The sequence below is a fragment of the Hypomesus transpacificus genome, unplaced genomic scaffold (assembly GCF_021917145.1).
Source record: "Hypomesus transpacificus isolate Combined female unplaced genomic scaffold, fHypTra1 scaffold_206, whole genome shotgun sequence".
NCBI lineage: Eukaryota > Metazoa > Chordata > Actinopteri > Osmeriformes > Osmeridae > Hypomesus > Hypomesus transpacificus.
Window position 1 is genome coordinate 203425 of NW_025813747.1, and position 27353 is coordinate 230777.

The 27353-nt window shown below is 46.4% G+C and overlaps 1 protein-coding gene, 1 long non-coding RNA gene and 1 other non-coding gene across 7 annotated transcripts; 2 read left to right on the plus strand and 1 right to left on the minus strand.

The window, feature by feature from the left end:
* The first annotated feature begins 784 nt into the window (after positions 1-784).
* LOC124462262 lies at positions 785-2374 on the plus strand. The gene is made up of 4 exons (XR_006955425.1): positions 785-1586; positions 1821-1869; positions 2038-2083; positions 2246-2374. It is a non-coding gene; the product is annotated as an uncharacterized LOC124462262 (long non-coding RNA).
* Positions 2115-2184, plus strand: LOC124462269. The gene has a single exon (XR_006955426.1). It is a non-coding gene; the product is annotated as a small nucleolar RNA R38 (small nucleolar RNA).
* On the minus strand, positions 2369-25847 carry LOC124462260 (fas-binding factor 1 homolog). 5 transcript variants are annotated; one of them, XM_047013899.1, is made up of 27 exons: positions 25404-25847; positions 24762-24789; positions 24609-24650; positions 24396-24453; positions 24197-24257; positions 23755-23805; positions 23500-23623; positions 22790-22885; positions 20952-21089; positions 20658-20802; positions 20403-20542; positions 20231-20324; positions 19319-19797; positions 18321-18367; positions 13688-13807; positions 12168-12268; positions 11687-11893; positions 11458-11565; positions 10262-10392; positions 9480-9586; positions 7484-7606; positions 7099-7284; positions 4181-4378; positions 3736-3873; positions 3579-3660; positions 3258-3382; positions 2369-2500 (listed from the first exon to the last, which is right to left on the minus strand). In XM_047013899.1, exons 1-27 carry the CDS (start codon positions 25404-25406, stop codon positions 2417-2419), a joined length of 3216 nt encoding a protein of 1071 aa, XP_046869855.1. In that variant the 5' UTR covers positions 25407-25847; the 3' UTR covers positions 2369-2416. The 5 variants fall into 5 exon arrangements, with proteins under 5 accessions (XP_046869855.1, XP_046869856.1, XP_046869857.1 ...); XM_047013900.1 differs by having other exon boundaries at positions 20403-20539; positions 25404-25846; XM_047013901.1 differs by having other exon boundaries at positions 13688-13804; positions 25404-25846.
* Positions 25848-27353: the final 1506 nt, after the last annotated feature.

Consider the following 27353-nt stretch of genomic DNA (forward strand, 5'->3'; position numbering starts at 1 on the left):
GCATGGATTAACAGAATAATAAACTGGCCATGACAATATTACATTGACATTTATGCATTTAGCTTTTATCCAAAGCGACTTCCAAAAGAGAGTTTTACAAAAGTGCATATAGGTCACTGATCATGACAACGAGATATATTACAGCCAAAATATATTACACAGCAAGTACAGTAGTTTTAAGTCAGTTACAACTAACCAACAAGAGCAACAAGTCTTAATAAGAGTCATCGTGTTCCTGGAGGAAACATCAGGTCCAGCCAATCAATATATTCCTACAACTATCCTGCATGACCAGTGGTAGCAGTGTTGCCAGGTCTGCGGTTTTCCCGTGGAATTGGTAGACCTATTTTACATGCAAATGACATGAAAATCTTTAAATAAAAAATCTATATTTAAATTAAATCATTTATTTATGCCCAAATCCTACCAAACTGACTCCAGATCAGCACATACACACATGGACATGGGGCATGCCCACATACACACACGCACTGTGTGAGACATACACACACGCACTCCTGAGAAAACCTCCTGAAAACTGCTTTTAATGCTGGCATACGAACCAGCGGACAACAAATTCAACCCCCGGCAACACTTCAAAAGTAGCCCTTTTATTTAACATTTGGTGTTACTTTGTAGATATTACAATACATTTGGCAATGATAGCAACGCTGTTGGACTTTAAAAGCAGTGTATATGGTTTGGCAGGGGCATATTTTGAGTTCAGATATTGGGCTGGTTTTTGGGCTGGTTTTATTGACCATTGGGCTGGTTTTGGGCTGGTTTTGATCGGCCATTGGGCTGGTTTTGTCACACAGATCTGGCAACCCTGAGTGGTAGGTACGATCCCCGACTCCTCCCAGGCAATTTCCCAAAGTATCCTTGAGCAAGATTTGAACGGGGTGGTAGAGGGTCAGACAGTGATGGCACCGTGTCTGACTCTTGTACAGTTGTAACGCTTACAATTGTAACTCTTACACCTGTTGTTAATGAAAGTATAAGACTGAAAAATAGATTAATAACATAACTCCTCAATTTAAAAACGACCCTCTAACGTCCAAGTGACAGAATGAAAACGTCACGAGTCACGTGGCATCGACGTGCTCCACGGTATAAAAATGCGTGCCTACCGCTTCACAGTCTCTATCTCCGTGGAATTTTTGCTGAACGTACTGAGCTGTTTTCTCTTCATAATGCAAGGATTAACCTGCATGTCGAGTTCAACTATTGACAAGCCGCCCTGAGCGGGATTTAATGTGAGTCCGCCACACTCACTAGCAATAATTGCCAAAGAAAGAGTTCTAGCCAGTAACAGACCGGGGAGGCCAACATGCTGTCGGAAAGCATAGCAACAGCTGGATAGTTAACTTAAAGAAATGGGTAGAATAATGACCACGAAGTATTGGTGTTAATAATTTCATTAACTATCAAAATGCACGTTTGGATGCTCATTAAATATTTTCACAGTTACTACAGCTAACTTTAGTTGGCCTTTGCCAGCGGGCCGCCTTAGGATATTTAACGCCGAACAACACGTGTATTCAAACGACATGCTGTCCGGTACTATTGTCCACGCGTACATTAAGGTAGGTTACCGATTTGGCAATTGTACCTAGCTTTAGCTAGCTAAGCATCTGGAATGTTTTTATTTATTAAACTGCATGTCTTTGTCTCAAAGGCAAAGTGAATGATGAATTTGTTATCCCTGTCTGAACAACCTCTGTTGAAGTACATGGTAACCTGACTAAGTGCAGCTGTGAACTCAGTCATATGAACCATTACTGTAAGAGTGTCTCTAATGAAGTGTCCATGTTTTGTAGCGTGCGCTTCAGCCTCACCAGGATCATGTCGAAAGATGACTGCAGTCAGGTGAGCATGCCAAAGCCTAGCCTGTTAGCTCTAGCCTCTCCAAGCTAGCCTGTAGAGTCGCCCGCCTGTAGCACTAGCATCCCTAACCTAGCCTGTGTCTTAGCATGATGCACTAACATCACGCTAGTGACTAACTACCTGTATTTTAATGGGTTTGCCTCTCCACAGGTATCCAATATTGACTTGGGGTCATCTTAGAGTCATGCAAGACCAGGTAACTACTGTTGGTTGAACTTAACTAGATTACAAGCCTGTGATGAAACAAGTTATCCCTGTCTGAACTTTGTTGTGGAGTCATGGTAACCTGAGGCTAGATTCATCACTGCTAAGATAATGTTCCCTCTAAGTGTGTCTTAACCAGGGTTCTGCTTTGCAGGTGGAGAGGATGGCCACGGCTCTCCCTGGAAGGCTGCCACATCTGCTACCATGGATAAAACACACTGACCTGCTGATCTGAAATGCAGTCTGTACTGTAGCTTTTCTAATAAACACTATTTGATTCCCATTTTATGTTTAATGAGTCAGTTAATGGAATGTGACAGCTGGGTCAGTCTGTGTGGAAGGCAGAAGGGTATGGGGTGTTCTTCAGTGTGTTCAGGAAGTACTGCTCGTCGTGGAGGAAGTCCCGGTCCTAGGACAGAAACATGAGTCATCGTCTAGAGAGCTCCAATATGCATAGACTATTGGGGTCAATACATTGATATGGGGAGGAGTGTTGGATTCATTATCGCTATCTTTTGAGCCTGGTGCAGGCATGCAAACTCCTCACCTTAAGGTGACTTACCTTTATGAAACAAATTTGGGGGGGGGGATCGTGGCCTTGGCCAACACAGCATTTTACCCGTGCTTTGCAACTTCACAACTATGGAACCAATCGTCACTCATTGCCTAAACCTCACAGCAATCGGGCAGAAGTTTTCTATATTGATTTATCCTCTGAATTTAGCTCTCAAAGTGCACTAGATTGATGCGTTTAACTTAAAAATTCAAGTAATTTTCTTCCGGGGGAAATGCCACCGAGGGTCGGGGGTTCGCAGTATTGTTCTCACCTTTCTTTACCCCTGACTGTTTGCATGCCTGGCCTGGTGTTGCCTAGCTACATTCTGAGCCAGGTATTAACTAGCTACATTCTGAGCCTGATGTTGCCTAGCTACATTACATTTTGTCATTTAGCAGACACTCTTATCCAGAGTGACTTACAGTAAGTACAGGGACATTACCCCGAGGCAAGTAGGGTGAAGTGCCTTGCCCAAGGACACAATGTCATTTCGCACAGCCGGGAATCGAACTGGCAATCTTCTGATTTACTAGCCCGATTCCCTCACCGCTCAGCCACCTGACTCCCCTAACTAGCTACCTTCTGAGCCTGTTGTTAGCTCTCTAATTACCTTCTGAGCTGTGTGTCTGAGCAGGGCAAGCCTGGCCTGCAGCTCTGTGGCCTCAGGGCTGGAGGGGAAGGCAGCAGGGTCCAGGTTGGAGGCGATCTGGGGAGCCAGCAACATGGGGCTGAAGTCTGGTGACAAGGGGGAAGACAAGCAGACCCAGGGAAGACCGAGATGAACACCTAGCCACTAGGATGCTGTGGGGAGGCTCACCTGTAGTGATCATCTGAGATGAACACCTAGCCACTAGGATGCTGTGGGGAGGCTCACCTGTAGTGATCAGCTGAGGTGAACACCTAGCCACTAGGATGCTGTGGGGAGCCTCACCTGTAGTGATCAGCTGAGGTGGGCCGGGAAGGCCCTGTCTCATCTCCATCTCTCTGCGCTGATGAGTCATCCTCACCCTCTCCTGGGGGGGCGGAAAGCCAGTTCAAACTGGAGACTATATACAAACATATGTACACATCCATACACATCCACACACCTGGTGCAGGTGCTGCTCCTGCTGCCTGAGTGTGTCCAGATGGGCATGTATGGAGTGCAGCCTGGCCTGGTGTTCCTGCTCCACCCTCCTGGCTTCCTGCAGCGCCCTCTCCCCCTCCTCATGCCTCTCTGATGCCAGCTGCAACACACAGCACAGTTACAGTCAATACAGCCCAGTTTAAACAGGAATCTAAACAGCACCATCTATACAGTAGTCAATACAGCCAGCAGGCTTCCTGCAGCATTGTATAGAGCTGTCTAAAGTTGTTAGGGTTTGGCCAATATAGTCTATAGGCCAGTCTATATAGCACAGTCTGTACAGTCTATAAGCCAGTCTAGATAGTATACAGCAGTCTATAAGGCAGTGTACAGTCTATAGAGCACAGTCTTTCTGCCAATCCACAGTCTATGGAGACTGCTGTATAGGTCTTGGTGTCAGTACAGACCTTGCTGAAGGCTTCCACTTCCTGTGCGCGAGTCTTCAGAGTCAGAGCCAGGCCACTCAGTCGCTCCTTCTCCCTCTCTAGCTCCGCCCTCTGCCTCTCTAGCTCCGCCCTCTCCCGCTCTAGCCCCTCCTTCTGCCGGGTCACTGACTCCTCCCTCTGCTTCAGCTCCCCAGCACGCAGCTTCAGCTCAGCCTGCTCCTGAAACACACACCAGCAAGGGTAAGGCCGGGGCTCAACATGAGGCAGAGGTTTTAAAATCCTTTAACATTCATGCCAAGAAACTCTGTCAAATTCTGATACATACATAAATTGTGATAGTGTTCTCAATAATGTATTAAAATCTTGAGTGCAGAAATATTTGTTATGTCAAAGAATAGCCTGGCTGCCAGCCCAACTTAGCCCCGCCCACAAAAAAATTTGGTCGGGAAGTTGGGTCTGGGGAAGCTCGGTTGGGTACAAATATGTTCGAACAAGAGCTGTTCGGACAAATGAAATTGTCAGGGCGGGCTTTATACGATGATGGACAGATGATCAACAGTAACGTAATCAACCACGTCACCAAAGAGCACTTGGGTTGAATTTATTTTCAACAAACAACATATTATGTTGCTCTGATTGGTTGTAGGTCTATTCAATTGAGCGAAGAGGCATTTGTTTTACGAGTTCGGTTGAAACACGCCCCATACTCACAGACCAAAGGAGAGTTATCAGACTCATATTCTGACAAGAATTATGTGTATGACAGTCAGGCTAGTCAAATAAACTAGTAATCTACAATGTCTTTAAATCAGTGGGCTTGCTGGTCTTTCAAATGGGGGAAGCTCATTTTCGGCCTACATCATATACATTTTCCATTTATTTTGCTAGTTCACTGGCTAGTTCACCCCTTCGACACTAGCCTAGCCTAGTCTACTGTATGAATAAGTGAAGGAACGATCTAACGAAACAATATTAAACTTGAAGGGAATGTGGGAATTAAAGGGGCAATTGATTGCAAAACCGATTTTACCTTGTCATAGTTGAATAACGACAGTTTGGTGGGTAAAATGAACATACAGTGAACCTTAAAGTCCATTGACAAATCTTTTCTATGCAAATCTCAAAATGAAAATATTTTGCTGTAAAACGCTAGCTTTTCAACAAAGCCACCGAACTGACGTCAGTCCAGGGACCGCCTTTTTTGGCTCTGGTCTGTATCTTTGTCACGCCCCAAAATGTACATCCAGACCATCCCACTCACTGGTGGTCTACAGTTTTAAGGAAACTCCATTATCAGCGAATTTCGTTTAATATCAGTGCATAACACTACTTGCTTTGGAGATATCGATACATGCTAGATGACGTACCTGTAACCAAGTAGCGTCCAATTTCTTAGGGATATGTAGCCCTTGCACCTCAGTTTCGAGGGCCAAGGGCTAGGGGTAAACTAAGGGCTAGGGTAAGGGGAAGGGGGAGTATTGGGATTCGGATAGTTTGGTTGCCAAGCTGTACTGTTCTACCCACCTAAGTCAATCCAGTTTGCTTCGACAACAGAAGTGGAAACAACTAACATTATCATTTCAAATGATATCTAGTCAAGCTGTTGAAAACAGTGTTGTGTAGACACAATAGATTTATTTGCGCGTTTTTATTTCAAGTCTCCACCTTCGGTGTTTCAGTGAGTGCCGTTGGCCGTGTTGCGTACCAATCAGGGCACAGCTCATCTAAATATTAATGAGGATACCATAAAAGGAGAAAAGCTAGTGTTTTTTCCCGGGAACATTTCAGAGGATCTATCAGGGGGCATAGTACAGCACCCGGGCCATTTTCAACCCAACCAATGTTACATACCCTATTCGGAGACCTTAAGGAACAGTGAGAAATAGCACAAAAAAACTGTCAATCACCCCTTTAAGTTAAACTGAAACAACTAGGCCTAATATGGTGTATGAAATGTATGATAAAAATTGGCTGGCAATTTCGCAAAGCAAATACAAAGAAACAGGTGGTCGTACTTTGTCTTTCAACGAGTTGCAAAATCCGCGATGGGACTGAGCTTGAATAGCTTTGGTGACTTTTTATAGTAAAAAATCGCTGCCAATCGAAAGGAGATGCAGTCTTTCGACAGCCAGATAACAAAACCAGTCAGTATGACGACTGGAGCGAATATCATTCATGTCTTACTAAAACAGCGGCCAACTGTTTCTACCCTAAATCCCTAACCCTAACCCAACTGTTTCTAACCCTACCCTAACCCTAACCCAACTGTTTCTAACCCTAACCCTAACCCTAAATCCCTACCCTAACCCTAAATCCCTAACCCTAAATCCCTAACCCTAACCCAACTGTTTCCTCTACTAAAAAATCCAATGCGGGTCACGTGAAAAAAGGATCCAAAGACTCGTAGAAAGACCGAGTCGGGAAATGAACGAATCGGACAACATGTTATGCCGCTAGCATGCTAACATTGCTAAACAAAGCAAAGCTGAAAATATTACACTGATGGGATGGAATGTTAATTTAGCAAACCTTTTTATGAAATTTGACATTCTTTGATGCAAAATAACTTTTATAAACAACCAGGAAATCCTCTGGCAGTGCTTTTCCCAGTGCGCTGTGCTAATTACAATACAGTGCTACCACATCAGCGTAGTGGCGCAATTGCGGTTATAAATGACCGAAATCCACCAATAGCAACGCTTGTTAGAAAATGTGTTATCCATGAAGACAGCCGTCAGAGTTTTGTCGAGAGCTGGAGGCTGCATGAACTTTGAAGTATGCAATCACCTCTTAATACTCTATGCAGGAAAAACCCTGCAGACACACACACACCACATACATCCACACACACCACCTACATACACACCCTCGCCCCCCCCTCCCCAGTGGTGGTAGCTGTGCCATGCTGATAATGGCTGCCTCCCCCCTAATGGTGGTACCTGTGCCATGCTAATAATGGCTGCCTCCCTGTTGGCTTCCCTCTCCAGGGCATGGCTGGCCTGCCTCTCTGCCCTGGTCTGCTGCTCTCTCTCCTGGCTGTGGAAGCGGCTCCACTCAGCCGCCAGCCTCCGCCTCTCCTCCGCACACTGCTGCATCACCCCCTGCTGCTGCTCCAGCAGGGTCGTCTGGGGGGGAGGGGGGGAGAGATAGAGAGAGATGAGATGAAGAGAGGGGAGATGGAGAGAAGGGTAGGGAAAATGGAAAGAGCTTGTGAGCGATAGAGATGAAGAGGGTCAAGGGATCAGGGGTCAAGGGGTCAGGGACAGAGGAGATATGGGGTCAAGGGATCAGGGGTCAAGGAAAGCTCATGGGGTCAGGGTTTACCTTGGCCCTCTCCAATTCCTCTCTCTCCATGGCGACATGCTGGGTTAGGCTCCGCCTCTCCTCCTCCAGGCCTCGCTGAGCAGCCTCTGCCTTTGCCTGCTCTGCAGTCACCCTCCACCTCTCCTACACACACACACGTTAATATACACTATCCCTTGTTAAGGATATATTCTGAAGACACTGTGTACTTGGATTGTCAGGATTGACAGAGAAATAAAAATTCTTTATTCAATATAAAAGTACAAGACAGAGTACTCTGTGACCATCTACCAGAGGACACGAGGCGCCAATGTCGTTCAGCAGATCGATAAGGATCCTAACACATTTCCATCACATTTACATTTAGTCATTTAGCAGACGCTCTTATCCAGAGCGACTTACAGTAAGAACAGGGACATTCCCTGAGGCAAGTAGGGTGAAGTGCCTTGCCCAAGGACACAATGTCATTTGGCACGAACCAGCAACCTTCTGATTAATAGCCCAATTCCCTAACCGCTCAGCCATCTGACCCCCTCGACACATGTCTTATATGCCAGTCTATGGTCATTACTAGCCCTGAGTAGAGAGGAGCTGCCAGTGTATGGTCAGTATTAGCCCTGAGTAGAGTGACCACCCTAGTCTTAATTAAGACTACAGACATTCTACATGGCTAACTCTAACTCTGTCCAAATGTACGTAAGGTCAAAGGTGCCAACGCATTATAGAAACCCCCAGAACAAGGGACCAATTGGGTGAGGATGCATAATGTACAGTTGTGTTCAAAATAAATAGTGTTTTTTTAAATGTGAGTAGAGCTCAAAATCCTTGTGTACAAAATCAATTATTTTATTTCCATTGGTGGGGAATACTGCACATTACATTTTACATTAAAACATGACAAAAAAAATCAATATTTAATTATGTTACAGAAAATATATTGGGCTGTTCAAGAAAATAGCAGTATCTGCATTATTCATAACAAACTTACAAAAAGTTAAGCACCAACTTCTGGCACCTGTAAACGCCCAGGATGATTTGACAACCTTCCACAGTTCCTCTGCATTTCTTGGTTTTGCCTCAGAAACAGCATGTTTGATATCACCCCACACGTTTTCTATTGGATTAAATGTCCAGCGATTGGGCTGGCCACTCCATAACATTTATTTTGTTGGTCCATATATATTATGGTCAACATAATTAAAAAAAATCTTTGTCATGTTTTAATGTAAAATATAATGTGCAGTGTTCCCAACGAATGAAAAAAATAAATCGATTTTGTACACAAGGATTTTGAGCTTTACTCACATAAAAAAAAACACTGCTATTATTTTGAACACAACTGTATCTGTGACCATCAGAAAGTACCAATACCAAAATAACACAAGATAAAAGGGAGAAAATATATAAGTGAATGTCCGGAGAAAACAGACCAGTCTGATCCCGAGACCATACATGTTTGTTGGAATCTTTGTCACCTTGAGGACCAATGAACACTAACTAAACTCTGCTGAGGTCCACTGCCCTTTTTGGACTTTCACACTACTAGACTTAGAAAATGTTACACTACAAGCCCACTCCTAAGACAATATAATCATAGTTGAAACAACACAGCATCAGAACTTAATGTCCCACAGCTCCTCTCCCCAGGTGATAAGAACTCTTAAGCTGCATTTCTTTCTAAGTCAGGACGTCATAAAACTCCAGAAGTTGACCATCCAAAATGGTCAACTGATCTTTGTGGGGTCATCACCCTCATCACCACGCTAATACAGATAGCCATCTGCCCTGTCATAAAAATCCCCCAACAGTTCCTAAGCTTTACAACATCTCAACTTTCTGTAAACTCATGTTGATGTTGCAGCATGTTTTTTTTATCAATGAACCACATTTAAAACACATTAATTGTACATACATCCTAAAATTCTATTACATGCTGCTCTGCAGTCTCCCTCCACCTCTCCTACACACACAAACGTTAATACACTATGTATTACACTATGTGTGTGTGTGTGTGCACCTTCTCCAGTTGTCTGTGCTGCTCAGCTAGCTGAGTGTCCATCTTTGAGACGAGCTGCTGCAGACGAACCCTCTCCTCCTCCACGGTTAGGGTTAGGCCCTGCAGCACTGAACACACACACACAGTTACCCTCTCCTCCTCCACGACCCTCTGCTGCCCCTGCAGCACTGAACACACACACACAGTTACACACCACACACACAGTTACACACAAACTTTTCAACACCATACAAACACATGAGCGCAGCTAGTTCTGGCAGGGCAATCGGGCAGCGCGCGTTATCGGGGACGTAAGGCGTCTTACTCCACCTTCCTTACTCCACCCACTACCACACCCATGTAGCAGCGCATATCCATTGGGCCACGTCCGATAAGGCGTCTTTAAAAGACGCGCGGATATGCACACACTCACCCCGGTCGTTGTATGATCAGTGCTGCTGCCACCCTCCACCGTCCCCTTCTCCCCCATGCTGTCTGTGTATCTATCCAACAGGGGGATTATATCTCTATTGCTCCCTGCCTCATATGTCATGTATGTATGTGTTGCATCGAGGAGGCAGGGAGTGCTTCCCTTAGATCATCCACTCCGCCAAAGTCAAATCTACATGTCCATGTCATGTAACAATAAATGCTCAAATCTAATACGTGATTGTCTTGACTGAAACATAGTTATACATACACAGATGCACACACACACATGTAATAAGAATAACGATTTTGTATGGTGTGTGCGTGTATGTGCGTGTGTGTGCATTTGTGTATGTGTGTGTGTGTGTGCGTACTGCGTAGCTGTTCATCCCTGTGTTGCGCCCCCTGCTGGAGACCCTGGGTCGTGCTTTCCTTGCTGTTCTCCACCAGCTCCCCCAGGCGGCAGGAGAACTGCTCCATCTGCTCCATCACCTTAGCAAGGGACCTGCACACACACATACTCCATCACCTTAGCAAGGGACCTGCACACACACATACTCCATCACCTTAGCAAGGGACCTGCACACACACATACTCCATCACCTTAGCAAGGGACCTGCACACACACATACTCCATCACCTTAGCAAGGGACCTGCACACACACATACTCCATCACCTTAGCAAGGGACCTGCACACACACATACTCCATCACCTTAGCAAGGGACCTGCACACACACACAGCTGCTCCATCACCCTAGCAATGGACACACACAGACACATACAGTATTTTCCGGACTATAAGTCACACGTTTTTTCATTGTTTGACTGGTCCTGCGCCTTATATATTTACATTTATTCATTTAACAGACGCTTTTATCCAAATAAACAACGATCATAACAACGAGATAGCCCCAAAACATTCGGGTAGCCAAAACATGAAGCATACATTGTCAAAAACCAAATAAGTGCCAAAGGCCAGAACCACAAGAGCATGTAAAGTTACAACAAAACAACATGAACTTCAAAAGTGCAACTGTACCTGTAGAGAAAGCAAGCAACAATAATATATTTCACAGCAAGTACAATCAGTTTAAATCAGTTACAACTAACCAACATGAATCTCTTAATAATAGTCATTTGTGATCCTGGAGGAAACTAACATCAGGACCAGCAAATCATTCCTAAGTGCCGTTGTACTTCCGGAACAGGTGCACTGACTTGTAGTCAGGTGCGACTTATATATCAAAATATATGCTTCATATTCCTCCGGAGTTGCCAGAGTTGTTCAGAAGCGACACAGAGGATGAAAAATTCAATGGATTCAGTGATGTGGAATGAGATCGGGAGCTTGGTGAACTAGCTTACGGGTAACTTGCTTGTTGGACTCGCTGGCTTGTTATGTTAATTTTGCCTATTCAGCCGCCTTTCCATATTAAATGTCTGGTCTTGGATTTTGTGAAATACATTTCTAAATAAAAGTGACTTATAGTCCAGTGCGACATATACAAACATATCTGACAGAAAAGTATCCCAGAAAAGTGTCAGTGTGTAGCGTAGAGGTGGGTGACCTGGTCTGGGAGGTGGCGCTAGTCACAGCGTCAATCTCCTCGTCCTTCAGCCTCTTCAATGTCTGGACCTGCTCCTCATGATCCTTCTTCATCTCCAGAATAGACGTCCTGCACACCAGGATCATCACATACCATCAACCCTAACCCTAAACATACCACGAACATCACACACACAACCATCTGTACCGTAAGTCTGCCTGGTATTAACCCTAACCTCCCCCCCCCCTACCTCTGCAGGTCTCGTAGTCTCTCCACCTCCCTGTCTCGGTCCAGCTGTGCATGGGCCAGGCGGTGCTGCAGCTGCTCCTGCAGCTGGTTCCTCTCCAGCTGGGCCAGCCGGGTCAGGTCGGACAGACGTTCCTGCAGGTTCTCAGCCTCCTGCCGCGCCAGTGCCTCCTGCTGCCCCGCAGACTCCTCCAGCAGCTTCACCCTGGCCCTGCACATACACACACACACACAGTTACACACAAAGGTTACAAACAGCCACGAGAACACATTTTTCGCAAAAATACTGGATTGTTTGTTTTTTATGAAAATTTCAAATTGACTGTAAATTAATATATATTGTTTAAATTGGTGGATTTAAATAATTCAAGCACTTTTCAAGTTTAATTCAAGTACTTCAAGCACTTTAAGCACCTTGTACGAACCCTGATACATACACACACACACAGTTACACAGCCATGAGAACACACATGAACACACACACCTGTGTGCTTTCTCCCTCAACTCAGTGTCTTGTATGTGTCTCTGCTGGACGCTCTCCAGCTGCATCTGAGTCTGGTCCCTCTCCAGCTGCAGGGCTCTCACCTGCAACACACACACACACACACCACAGACACCATACACACACACACCATACAAACACACCATATACACAACATGTACACGCCATACATTTACATTACATTTACATTTAGTCATTTAGCAGACGCTCATATCCAGAGCGACTTACAGTAAGTACAGGGACATTCCCCCCAAGGCAAGTAGAGTGAAGTTCCTTTGCTCAAGGACACAACGTCATTTAACACCGGGAATCAAACCAGCAACCTTCTGATTAAAAGCCCGATTACCTAACCGCTCAGCCATCTGACCCCCCCATACGCACGTTCACAGTCAGCGGTGTGGCTGATCTCTATAGGAGAGCCCAGAACAGCAGAGGGGTGCTCCTCCTGGATCCATCTACCTGTCTCACACTCATCTACCTGTCTCACCACCATCTACCTGTCTCACACCCCGACCCAGCTACCCATCTCACACCCTGACCCAGACACCTGTCATATCATCTACCTGTTTTACACCTATCTACTTGTCTCACACTCACACCCCAACCCAGCAGTGGCGATTTCTTTAAGACTGCAAGGGAAGCTCGGCTTCCCCTAATTGTCCAAAAATTGATGGTCAAATAATAACTGTTGTGTCAACATTTTAAATACTTCAGAACACGTTCATCTCAAAGATGAGTTTGTTCAGAATCAGCTACACATATTAGCAGGTCGACTGATTCGATTTCCTTCTCATACATTCCCCTTAGCGTCACAGTGCATTTCCCTGTTGAAGCCTGGCATCCATCGGCTTCAATGGGGCTGCTTTGAACAGTTTTTTTCAGTGGTTCGAAACTATATGGCCATTGGATAAATGCTGCACTTATGTCCCACCCTGGACGCTCAGCGTCTCTGGGGGTGAATAGAGGAGTGGGCTGGCCTGGACGCTGGGCTTCCACCTGATGATTGGAGGGTCTGTCGAAAGACTGCATCTCCTTTTGATTGACCGCTTTTGTACTATAAAAAGTCGCCGAAGCTATTCGAGCTCAGTCCCATCACGGATTTTGCAAGTGTAGTCGAAAGACAAACTGCTGCAACCTATTTCTTGGTATTTACTTGGCGAAATTTCTAGCCAGTTATAATCATAGATTTCATACAATTATACACCACATTTCTTGTTTCAGTTTGACCTAATTCCCAGATTTCCTCTTTCGAGTTTAATATCATTTTCTTGATCATTTTTTCGTTCATTCATACAGTAGGCAAGGCTAGGTGTCGTAGGGGTGAACTAGCCAGTGAACTAGCCAGTGAACTAGCCAGTGAACTAGCCAGTGAACTAGCCAGTGAACTAGCCGAATAAATGCAAATTTTTTAGGATGTAGGCCGAAAATGAGCTTCCCCTCTTTGAAAGACCAGTAGCCGCCACTGCAACCAAGCTACTTGTCTCACATCCCAACCCAGCTACCTGTCCCTCCAGTTGGATGATGCGAGCCGACAGTTCCTGCTCTTCCTCCTCCTTCTTGGCTTGCTGCTGCAGCCCTGACAGATCCACAGCGCCCCCTAGCCCCAGCAACTGGAACTTCTGCTAAGGAAACAGAGCAAGTTATGTCTCTTCGGGATCATCTAAGTACCTACCTAACTCTAACCCTACATTTTTGGGGTCTCATTTATAAAACTGTGCATAGGATTCTTACTAAAAGTGTACGTACGCCCAAAAGCCTAAAATGGCGTACGCTCCCAAAAAATCTGATTTATAAAACCGTGCGTACGCATAAATCACAGACGTGTGCGTACGTGAATCTGCATTTTACCCCGCCCTGAACGTGCCCATTTTTAACCATAAATGGTCAATGCAAAGCACCTCATGAATGCTAATCCAGTATATTAATGACCCTGGCATGCGATTATTCTTTACAGTGAATCAGGGCGCATGACAACTTCTCAGACACTGTTAGCCTATTGGTGGAGGCCCGAAAACCACATTATTTGGTGGCCGGTGGATCACCAATAAAAAAACAGTGCGAGTGGCATCAACTATGCCAGTGATACCGCGAGTCGAGATACAATTTGAAAACAAAAGCGTTTTGTTATGAACAGTAGTTTATTTGAGGTCTAGACTGATAACAAGGACGTGGAGTGTAGCAATTGCGCGGGAGCTTAACGACTGTATTTCCAGTTTTTGACATATGATATATGCACAGTATTAAAGAAATATACTTAGTTATACAATGTGCTGTGCAGTTATCTAAAGGTAGGATATGTGATGTTATCCTGTATTCCATGCAGTTGGGCTCGGGCATCTACCCCTCCTACACTCCCGTAGTGGACAATCTGATGGTGAGACAAAGCGCTGAATTTTGATTTAAAATTTGAGTTGGATTGTACAATATGTTTATGGAAAAATGATCGGGTACCCTTACGGGAAGGGAAAAATGATCGGCTTCCGGCGCGCCTACGCGATGGCTGCGTCGACAAGAGCTCCGCAAAAACCCAGCTTTTTGTTAGTCTTTTTAGTGTTCGTTACTTGTTTTGTCAATGTTATATTGTCGTTTATTCAGTACGACCGGCAGACACTTCTGGACATTAAGTTGTCACTTGGCAAGGATCATTTTACGAACTTTAATTCCACTTCTCGGAGTGCGAGCTCGGACTGCAGCTGGCCCTTTGCTGTTTCGCCGTTCTGTTTACCCGCTAGACGGAGAAAGAAGAAACGTGGCCGGCGTGCTGGAGTCCTTGTTCGAACTCGGAAACGATGCTTCAAACCTGCTCTTCCAACCATCTTACTAGCTAACGTTAAGTCCATCGACAACAAAATGGATGAACTTAACGCTCGTGTCAAATTCCAACGGGACATCAGGAACTGCTGTGTACTGGCGTTCGTTGAGACCTGGCTGTCTCCGGAGATCTCCGACGCAGCGGTTACCCCGTCGGGATTCACCATATACCGCCAGGACAGAACAGCTGACTCAGGGAAGTGCAGGGGCGGAGGGGTCTGTGTTATGGTTAACTCTCTCTGGGCTACGGATGTAGCGGTATTAGCATCTCACTGCTCTCCGGTCCTTGAGCTGCTAACTGTAAAAATCAGATCCTTCTATCTACCTCGGGAATTCACTGCGGTCGTCATGAGTGCAGTCTACATCCCCCCCCAGGTAGACAAGGCCGCTGCTTTGGATGAACTGTATGGGATTATCAATGGTCTGGAAAATGTGCACCCAGAGGCAGCCTTCATTGTTGTTGGTGATTTCAACAGAGCTAACATGAAGAAAGTCCTGCCCAAATACTATCAGCACATTGACTTCTTCACACGTGGAGACCAGATCCTTGACCATTGTTATACAACATTCAAGGGCAGTTACAAACCCCTCCCCCGCCCTGCCTTTGGGAAGGCTGATCACACCTCCATTCTTCTTCTCCCCGCATATGAACAAAAGCTCAAACAGGTCAGACCGGTTGAGAGGTCAGTTCACCTATGGAGTGACGAGTGTGTGGCGACCCTCCAGGACTGCTTTGACACCACTGACTGGCTGATGTTCAGGGACGCAGCAGATGGGGACATTAACGAATACTCAGACACTGTCTCCAGCTACATCCAGCACTGCATTGATGACGTTGTCCCCAAGAAGGTTGTCCGGTCTTTCCCAAATCAGAAGCCCTGGGTTGATGCCGCGGTCCGGGCCAAGCTGAGAGCCCGTACTGTCGCCTTTAATTCTGGGGACCCTGATGAGTACAGGAAGGCCAGATACGACCTTCTGAAGGCCATCAAAGCAGCAAAAAGGGCCTACAGGACCAAGGTGGAGTCCAGCTACCATGGCTCTGACCCCAGGCGCATGTGGAGTGGACTTAAAGCCATTACAGACTACAAAGGGAGAGGCTACAATGAGACCCAGTCTTCTGTCCTACTGCCAGACGAGCTGAACTCCTTCTACGCTCGCTTTGAGAGGGACAGTGAACCCCCTGCAGTGGAGCTACCTGAAGGCCAAGCCAGTGGTGTGCCTACACTAACTGTAGCCGAGGTGAGGCTATGCTTTAAGAAGATCAACCCTCGCAAGGTTCCTGGCCCAGACGGCATATCAGGTAGGGCCCTTAGGGGCTGCGCTGACCAGCTGGCAGGGGTCTTCAGTGACATCTTCAACCTCTCCCTTAACCTGTCTGTACTCCCCACCTGCTTCAAGAGGACCACCATCATCCCTGTGCCCAAGAACACCAAGGTCACATGTCTGAACGACTATCGCCCAATAGCACTGACCTCTATCATCATGAAGTGCTTCGAGCGGCTAGTCAAATCATTCATCTGCTCCTCGCTGCCCCCCACACTGGACCCTATGCAGTTTGCATACCGGTCCAATAGGTCTACAGACGATGCCATCGCTCTGACCATGCACACCGCTCTCTCCCACCTGGACAAGGGGAATACATATGTGAGCATACAGGAGGATGCTGTTCATTGACTACAGCTCTGCATTCAACACCATCATCCCCTCCAGACTGGTCTCCAAGCTTGTGGACCTGGGACTAAGCACCTCCCTCTGCAAGTGGATCTTCCACTTCCTGACGGGGAGGCCACAGGTGGTGAGAATCGGTGACCGCACTTCATCTGTACTGATCACCAACACAGGCACCCTCAGCCCTCTCCTGTTCTCCTTGTTCACCCACGACTGTGCGGCTACGCACAGCTCCAACCTCCTCGTTAAGTTTGCTGACGACACAACCATCGTGGGCCTCATCTCTGACAGTGACGAGTCAGCCTACAGAGAGGAGGTTGACACCCTGACATCATGGTGTCAGGACAACAACCTCTCTCTTAACATCAGCAAGACCAAGGAGATGATTGTGGACTTTAGGAGGCGGCAGGAGGAGGAGCATGCACCCCTATTCATCAATGGATCGGAAGTGGAGAAGGTCAGCTGCTTCAAGTTCCTCAGGGTGAACATCAGCAATGACCTCACCTGGTCTGTTCACACGGAGAAGGTGGTCAAAACGGCCCGTAAGCGCCTCTTCTTCCTGAGGAGACTGAAGAAGTTTGGTATGGACTCAGTCATCCTTACTAACTTTTACAGATGCACTATAGAAAGCATTCTGACTGGTTGTATCACAGTGTGGTATGGGAGCTGCACAGACCGGGACCGCAAGGCCCTACGAAGTGTGGTCCGTTCTGCTGAGTTCCTCATTGGCAGGAAGCTCCCAGCCCTACAGGACACCTACCACACACGTTGCCTTAGGAAAGCCAGCAGGATTCTAAGAGACTGTTCCCACCCATCCTTCAGTCTCTTTACCCCGTTGCCTTCTGGCAGGCGTTACCGCAGCATCCGGTCGCGCACACGCAGACTGGACAACAGTTTCTACCCAAGGGTCATCAGGCTTCTCAATGGACACTGATATGGACATTTTTACTGCACACTAGTCACTTATACACTGTCACTTTCAGCTACTGGTTGCTCTTTCAGTAACATTGCACTACTGTACCTCGCCACCAGGCTCCTGTTTGGTCATTGACATAGTCACTGATCTGTAAATTTGCACTACTGCACTGTACTCCATTTAGGTTAGATTAGTTTATAGGGTTGTAACAGGTTTTTTTTTTTTTTTGTGTATTAGGGTTAGTATAGCGTACTATTTATTGTTATCTGTAATTTAGGAAGTTTTAGTGTTAGGGTTAGTATAGTCGTTTATTTATTGCTATCTGTATATTTAGGAAGTTCACTTATCTAAGCTCAGCATAGATGTAAATTTGTTCTGTGTACTTATATGTTATGTCATGCCAAGTGCTTGCGTTGTCTTGTCTTAAGAATTTCAGTGCCCAGTCTAACCTTGTGTTGCTCTGTGCACCTGACAAATAAAAGACTTGAACTTGAACTTGAACTACCCTAACCGTGCTGTTACAGAAGAAGATGGTGAGCTGATACAGACAACTGGTGTGAAGAACAGCTGCTTCCTCATGCCAGGGTTAGGGTTAGCTCCACTACCTCTATAGCTCTACTGTGCTACCATAGCTAACTGTAGATGGCTCTACTGTGCTACCATAACTAACTGTAATGTGCTATCATAGCTAGCTCTACTGTGCTAACGTAGCTAGCTCTACTGTGCCACAGCCTGCGTACCTGGGTTAGGGCTGCAGGTGCACGCTGGTCTTGGCTGTGCAGAGGAACTGAGGAGCAAAACACAAACTGGACAATCAGGATCATGACAACATATAATAAAAATTAGAGGTGATATGATGAGAAGGGAGTTATGATAGAGGTGATGATGGAGGGGAGTTATGATAGAGGTGATGATGGAAGAGATGATGGAGGGGAGTTATAATGGAAGTGATGATGGAGGGGAATTATAATAGATGTGAGAATCGAACTGATTATGGAGGGGAGTTATCATAGAGGTGATGATGGAGGTAGACAGCTCTGCTCTGTTTGAGTACCTACAACACTTACAGCCAGGCATCATAGCAACCTGCCACGGTTGGCCAGAGTAGGAAGGGGGCAGCTGGGCCTGACTGGGCCATCCATTGTCCCGGGAATCCTGCAGGGGTGGGGGCTGCTGGGGTTTGGGTTGAGGCTGAGGTTGGGGCTGCTGGGGCTGAGGTTGGGGCTGCTGGGGTTGGGGCTGGGGCTGAGGATGCTGGGGTTGGGGCTGAGGTTGGGGCTGAGGATGCTGGGGTTGGGGCTGCTGAGGTTGGGGCTGCTGGGGTTGGGGCTGGGGCTGAGGATGCTGGGGTTGGGGCTGCTGAGGTTGGGGCTGGGGATGCTGGGGTTGGGGTTGGGGCTGCTGAGGTTGGGGCTGGGGCTGAGGATGCTGGGGTTGGGGCTGACACTGGGGATGCTGGGGTTGGGGCCGATGTTGGGGCTGGGGCTGGGGAAAGGTTGTGGCTGATGGGTTGGTTTCTACAGGTGGAGAAAGTCTGTGTGTCAGTCTAGGAAAGACATTGTAACAGCTGAGAGTCTGGTAGAGAGGGGGGATCTGAAGTGTAGACAGTGTGACGGGTTGGTTGTGGATATCAGACATGGACTAATGACATTTAAGACTAGTAGAGATATTAGACCGGTAGAGATTTTAGACATGATGAACCAGACACAGTGGCTGTTCGTAGATCAGGGTCACTCACCAGATCTAGATGGGAGCTCTCTGTCGGAGGCCAAGGGAGAAGGGGGGCCAGGCTGGGCAGGAGGAGGGGGGCAGGACTCTCCTAGACCCAGCATGTCGTCCTGCCAGCTTCTCTGCTCCTTTGGCTGTGTCACCTGAATCTTCTTCTTGTTTAAAGCCCCTGCAAGCCAATCATCTTCCTCCTTCCTGTGACTGGCCTCAGCTTGGGGTGGCTTAGAGGAGGTAGCAGTGGGGGTTGGGATGATGGGGTATGGTCCTGACATCTCTATTGCTGGCTCAGTTGCTGGAGCAGACAGGGTGTTCCTCTCAGTGGAGGGAGGTACAGATGTAGGGTCCTCCTCTCCTCCCCCAGCGCTGTCCTCCACCTTCAGGCCGAGCCAGTCTGCAGCGGCGTAGGAGAGGGGTGGAGAGGTGGAGGAAGTGGCGGACGTTTTACACTTCTTTTCAGGAGACGAGGCGCTTACATCCTCTGTGGAGAATCTGGAAGACAAGAGCACCTTACAGACAGGAAGTGCTGTGGTGGTGTAAATGGAAGGGTAGGGTTATCCTGACTGATTTCCTGTGGTGGTGTAAATGGAAGGGTAGGGTTATCCTGACTGATATCCTGTGCTGGTGTAAATGGAAGGGTAGGGTTATCCTGCCTGATATCCTGTGGTGGTGTAAATGGAAGGGTAGGGTTATCCTGACTGATATCCTGTGCTGGTGTAAATGGAAGGGTAGGGTTATCCTGCCTGATATCCTGTGCTGGTGTAAATGGAAGGGTAGGGTTATCCTGCCTGATATCCTGTGGTGGTGTAAATGGAAGGGTAGGGTTATCCTGACAGATATCATGTGCTGTGGTGGTGTAGACAGAGGGTGAACTCCAGCATTCCCCTGGCACTAAGAATAACCGTGTGCAGGGGGGCCAGCTTACCGGACAGACTGTCTGCGTGACTGGCGGCCCTCAGGGGTGGAGGCCAGGGTGGGCTGGTACGAGCCAAACATCAAGTCCTCCTCCAGTAATGGGTCTGAAACAGAATCCCTCTGTTCAGCAAACAGCTTGCATTTATACTAAGCTAAGATGCTAAAGAGTCATCTCATGGTACCTTTAGAACTGGGAGTCTTCCCCTGCCTGTCCTGCTGTTCCTTCCTCTCGCCTGTAGGGGGGCGCTCCAGCAGGCGTGGTGAGGTACCTCGCCCAAGGATTTCGTCCAGCCTGGTGCGTGCACGTTGCTGGGGATCGCTGCTGGATCGCACATTATCTTCATATGTGCAGTTTCAGCTTTAATGAACTTATACCTCTGGTCCTTCCTAGCCTAGCCTGGCCTACCTAGCCTAGCCTAGCCTGGCTTGAGGCCTACCTTTCCTTCCTTGGTATGAGGATCACCTCCTTCTTCATTGGGCTCTGCTTGGGACTCTCTCCAAAGCCCAGCGCAAACATCAAGTCATCCTCGTCATCCTCAAACATCAGCTCCTCACGTTTCCTAGACAGCTGCTTTGCTGGAGCTGCAGAAAACGGGACAACTAGATAGGTCTGCATCCTACTCAGACTGTAAACACAGTAGAATGTGAGTAAGATTCAGATCCTCTAGGACATGAGTCCATCAGAGTAGCAGCAAACTGACAGGTTGTTTTTTCTCCAGTGATAAACCCACCAGTCTCCTTCCTGGCGGCGGCATTGGTGGCTGACAGCAGGGCCCCCTCTGGACCAGCAGCCCCTCTGGTTCCCCTCTGCTCCTCTAGAGACTCCAGCGGCAGGTCGTCCAGTAGGTCAGCCAAGGGGTCGTCCAAGTCTGGGGAGAGGAGAAGCACAGTTACCATGACAGCAGTTCTGGTGGGATAGTTACTGAGGATCTCTACACGAATTTCACTGTTAGACTGTTCTAGACTGCAAACAGTTCTAAACTCCACAGAGTTCTACACGTATTTAGTCTGTGTTTAAGATATTTACAAGTGCCGTTTGACCCCTGGCAGTGTGAACCCAAGTAAAGGACCCATCAAATCCACTTGAGGGCTCTGTACCTTTAGTGTCAGGTGTCTGCCCAAGACCTTCATCACCATCATCATCCTCTTAAGCATTGCAGCAATGAGGAGACATTTTTCCAGTGTTTAAAACGCAATATCACTCTACTATCAGAGCGATGAGGTGTGGACACACAGTTAATCAATCAGAATATGCTCACCAGTGAATGAGGTGAGGACTAGGGCTGCCCCCAACTGAGATCTTTCTTTAGTCGACCAAGACTCGACTAAACACTTCTAAAAATCAACTAATCTAAATGTAAAACTTTTTTTTTTTCTACAAATGTCACAATGTTTTTCATCAAACCATTTTGTGTGATGTTTTACCTCACTGTTTTAAGAGATAATCTGAAACAAATACATACATAAGAAGGGAGATTGACAACTAGACAAACATAAATGTACAAAATGTTACTGATCTGACTCAATGTAGCTGCTGGACATTCTGGATTCAGATATCAAATTTGCTATTAGGCTACTAATGATAAGCCTTGTGTCACCAGTCCTGTTGTTGCCGAATGCTGATATAATAAAAAATGCCTGAATGGTTATTATTTATTATCTCTTACAATGTGCTACATATTTAAAAAATATATGTTTAACATGCAAATCATCAGAGCGCGCTGATCACTGCAGCATGCACATTTACGTGGCGACAAATGGGGAACGGTGCAACAGAGAAAGATTTTGTTGTTGGAAAAGATAATGTCATTCGATTTGGATGTGATATCTTTAACCTAGATTAATTGTAAACTTCAATTTAGGGAATAAACCTGCAATCTTGCTTCATGTCTTTGATTATACACACGTATGAATTAGCTATTTGATTAGTAACAAAAATCTAACAACTTAGCACATCCAAAGCCAACATAATTGTTGAAAGTGTGCTGTCTCTCAAAACGAAAACTAGGCTGTTCAAAATAAAATGCAGATGGTTAGACTTACAGTAGCACAGCATAAGCAGACATAGCCTAAAACTTTTGTTCCTGAAACATTAAAATCCTATGGCAAGCCTATATGCTACACACTGTAAAATAATGATCCAATGGCCAATTTATGGTTTTCAAGTGGTAGGCTACATCATATTCGATGTCTATTATATACATATAATTATAACTATTATAACCCGTTGTTGGCAGAGTGCATTCAACATGTTTTGAGTCACCTGGTACTTTGATCAAATGCTTCCATACCACAGATTGATTTGCCATTTTGCCTAAAGGATTAATAACACCAACTGTAGACAAATTATGGTAGAGTTTAGGCTAACAGCTACAATTGTGCTAATGTGCCGTGTGCAAAAAACAAAACGCAGATTAACGAAAGGTAAAATGGTAAAAAACACAGGCAGCTCGACAAACAAAAATCTTAGTCAATCAAGAGCATATCGACCAAACATTCGACTAGTCGACTGAGTGGGGACAGCCCTAGTGGGGACACACACAGAGTTAGTCATTCAGAATATGCTCACCAGTGAAGCTGAACTTCTTGTAGCCCCGTGCCGTCGACGCTGAGCCCCGTTCCGTCGATGCTGGAGCAGAACCAGGTTTCACCCCCAGGGCCTCTTCTGGAAAGAGATACTCTCAGATCATCAATACAGTTAGCACCAACACAGCTAGCACTCATCACTAACACAGCTTGCACCAAAACAGCTACAGCACAATGAACACAGCTAGCACCAACACAGCTAGCACCAACACAGCTAACACCAACACTGCTAGCACCAACACAGCTAGTACTCATCGCTAAAACAGCTAACACCAACACTGCTAGTACTCATCGCTAACACAGCTAGCACCAACACAGCTAGTATTAACACAGCTAGTACTCATCACTAACACAGCTAACACTAACACTGCTAGCACCAACACAGCTAACTACTCATCGCTAACACAGCTAGCACCAACACAGCTAGCATTAACATAGCTAGCATTAACACAGCCAGTACTCATCATTAACACAGCTAACTACAAAACAGCTAGCATTAACACACCCAGTACTCATCACTAACACAGCTAACACCAAAACAGCTAGCACCAACACAGCTAGCATTAACACAGCCAGTACTCTTCACTAACACAGCTAGCACCAACACAGCTAGCACTCATCAATTACACAGCTAGCGCTCATCACCAACATCATATGTCGGGCTGTCTGGGGCCTATGGGACTCAGAACCCACCTGGCCCCCTGGAGGTTGTGTTTGGTTTAGCAGGCTCTGCCCGGGCTCCTCCAGAGCTCTGAGCTGGAGCTGAACTCGGCTTCTTCTTTGGTTTGAACAGGTCAGCGTCCATATCATCCATGTCCTGAGGAGCACACACAGCTGCAGCTTCCCAAAAACACACACTTGAATGTCTTGTAAGGTCAGCAGTTTTGTGAGAACATCCTTCAGTGTGTGTGCGTGTGAATGCTCATGTGTGTGTGCTACCATGATTACCTTCATACTCTCCAGCAGGGCCATTGGATCAGCTTCAGACACATCAGAGTCCTGGAAGAGGAGATGGTTAAACCCTGTCCCTGGGACACCAGAGGAGAAGACCCTGCTTACTGCTCTCTGTCTCCCCTTTCCCTCCTGCCCCCGCTCTCTCCCTTCCCCATCTCTCACTCCCTGTCTCCCCATCTCTTACTCGTCTCTCCATCTCATTCTCTCCATCTCACACTCCCTAAACCAGGGATCTCAAACTGCCGGCCGGGGGGCCACATCCGGTCCGTAGAATATAATTGTAAAAACATTTTTGTGTGTGTGTGTGGGGGGGGGGGGGGGGCGGATTATATTATATTTTCAGCATCATACAGCTGGCCGTATGGAGGGGGGCTGGAAGTGGCCTGCGGGCCAGCAGTTTGAGATGGCTGCCCTAAACGATGTCCCATCCACTTACTACATCATCATTTGCCACCTCCTCTGCCAGTTTGCTGAAGAAGTCGTCATCCAGTAGTGAGCTGGCAAGCATAAAAGATGGGTTAGACCCTAACCCTGATATAAATATCAGACCTGTTTAAGGAGTGTCGCAGCCAGGAGGGCCAGGTGGGAGTAAGTCGCAGCCAGGAGGGCCAGGTGGGAGTAATCATGAATAGTACCATTTCCCCCGGCGTGCCGATAGAGAGGATCCAGGGCTCCGAGAACTGGCTTGGTATCCTGGAACAGACAAGCAGCTGTCATGGCGTAGCCAGGAGGTTATAAATACCCTCATTCAGCAGTTTAACACACTTTGTAAGTAAAAAACAATGTTGATAATTGTGCCATCCCAGAATAACTACTGGATTCCCCCATCACAGTCATGGCTTTACTACCTTCATCTCCAAGGAGATCTCCTAGCATGTCATCGATTGAACCTGAGGGGGAAACGATGTTAGATTAACTTGAGCGTTATTGGATAGATACTGTACGCTTGGGTCGGGCTACGTTTAACCACTCAGTATTTTGACCAGTACATTACAACTTACTTATCGGGCCTTTCTTCAACCTGGAAGTCTGCAAAAGGCGGGAGAGAGGGTGTTAATCGACATTATGGGGGGGGGGGGGGGGGGGGGGGGGGTATACATTTAAAACTGGCCAACGACCGGCCCATAAAGCAGGGACAGCTGGGCATTGATCCATTTTTTATACTGACACTGGGCTGGCCCAATCACATCTCCTAACAGGCTCCACCATCCATCCGACCGACTGTGGTGGGCCGGTATGAGCAAAAATGCCAGGGCCATTTTTTTGTCCCAGTCCAGCCCTGCTTGGACACCCTTGTGGCCCCCTTGAATGTATAGTCTGAATAAGTATATTGTCTGTTAGTGCAGTGAAGAAAACTAAATGACAACCCTAATGTTTAATGTAACTGGCTCCTCTGACAGTACAACTGGTCTCTGCTTGCCCAACCCACCCCCCCACAGGTTGATGCCCGGAGAATTCTGTTGACTTTTTGATACAGTACTATCATGTCCAGGGTCTGGATCATGTCGAGATTAAAATCACTTATTGAATAAGGCCAGCTCCGGCTGTTTTAAACAGCCTAATACAGAGCTTAGTACAAGTCTAGTTAGTAAGGAGTCCACATAAACCATGAAAGCATGCAACGAACTTCAGCGAGCACTTACCATGTTGTTGTTTTCTCAGCTAAATACTTCAGGCAGCGTCACCATCACTATGGGTAACCACACAGCTTGAGGTTGTCTCCTCTGCCGCAAATTAGATTTAGGTATCTTGACGCTCAAAATCTATCACATAGCCTTATCGTTTATCGTATGTGTTCAGCATTAAACAGTAAAGCGTATTATTAGCCAGCTAAACCATTTGAATCTGTGCTCACAGTTTGAGTCGGACAGTTTCGCCGGGTACAAGTATATATATTGATATGTAATTAACTGCTTCTCCGGCTTATCGGCTACCATTTAGCGTTAGTCTACATCTAGCCAAATCAGCAGCGACCAAGCTGTATATGGTCGGTCAAATCAAAATCCACCTCATGCTTTCAGTCTGTGTTCTTGCTGCAGCTTCGTCAACATTCAGTATGTTTAGATCGCGAGGGGGATTGTGGGTAAAGTAGTTCATAATGAGATTTACGATCATGTTTTTTCACAAGAGCGTCCAACTGCAGTATTCTCTCCTCAGGCCTTTAAAAACGGAACTCTCTCCTCAGGCCCCTGAAACCGGTGTTGCGTCGAAAGCTGTGACCCATCAGAAACTTTCACCGCATGATTATTCGCGGTAGGTAGTAGGCCTAACATGTGCCTATGTTTATCTGAAAGTAAATAAAATATATTAAGGTAAATTCTCTCTGAAATGTTTCTAAACAGGTTTTTCTTTGTGACTGTATGCACTAGTTACATTTGTAACCTAAAACCTTACAATAGACCTACATTTAAAACTTTGAATAATCATATTCTACTGTAAAGAAAAGAAAGAACTAAATAAAATAAAAAATAATGGACCAGCACATTGGGTAAGTTGTCAGAATGTGACTCCACTGTAACTGCTTACTTAAGGAGTTAAATATTTTACACGCACGGGCAGACGATGTTAGCCTGGTCCTAACCAGACCCTCGTACATTTCATTTGTACAGAGGGTCTGGGATCTCTCCATTGACAAACGTTAACTTCCTTGAAAGTGGGTCCTCTGTTGAAGTTTAAAACTATTGGATCCGCCCAGAGCCACTCTGATTTGCCATAACCAATCGCAAGCGTTCGTCTTAGCCAACTTCTTCACCACTACTGTAACGGAGCTAGCTGCCGTAGCTGGAAAATCAAACTTTTCCCGAACCCTGTGGGAAGGAGGGCCACAACATCATGGCCACCAACAAAACTCAGCAAGGAATGTTCTTGCTCCGGCTTTAACCTATATTCGGCAGTGTTGCCACAACCGCAGAATAGTTTCGCTCGCATCTTTCTCCGCCGCCATTACTGAACTACTCAAACAAGTGCACGACATTAACGTCATCGTTTTCAGCCACTCCCTCTGTTCGCTGATTGGACCTACAAAAAATGTGTTTCTGGAAACCGACTTCAGAGCCGAGCCCCCAGACCTAGTACAGAAGCAAAATCCAAATTGAGCGGAAGTACGTAGGAGGGCAGAGCCAGGCTAAGACGATGTGCAGCTGCGGTCAGTTTCTGATGGGTCAAAGCTTTCGATGCAACAGCGGAACTCTCTCCTCAGGCCCCTTTTTTCACGTGTAGCGTAGGTGTTGGCGCCACTGCTGGTTGGAGGATACTGTAGGCTATTTTAATACATTTACATTTATACATTTAGCAGACGCTTTTATCCAAAGCGACTTCCAAGAGAGAGCTTTACAAAGTGCATAGGTCACTGATAATAACAACAAGATATCCCCAAATCATTGCGGGTATCCAAAACAAGAAGCACATATTGTGAACAACCAAAAAATAAGAGCTAGGCTAATAGGCTAACTTACGTTGAACTTCGGTTTTAGCAGAAGTCAATAGTGTTTAACATAGCGAAAGTGGCTGATCTATCTTTATAGCGTTTCAGCTTGCCGCGGGACATTCTGGGTAACAACAGCGTTGCCGCTGCTACACAACTATCTAATTAA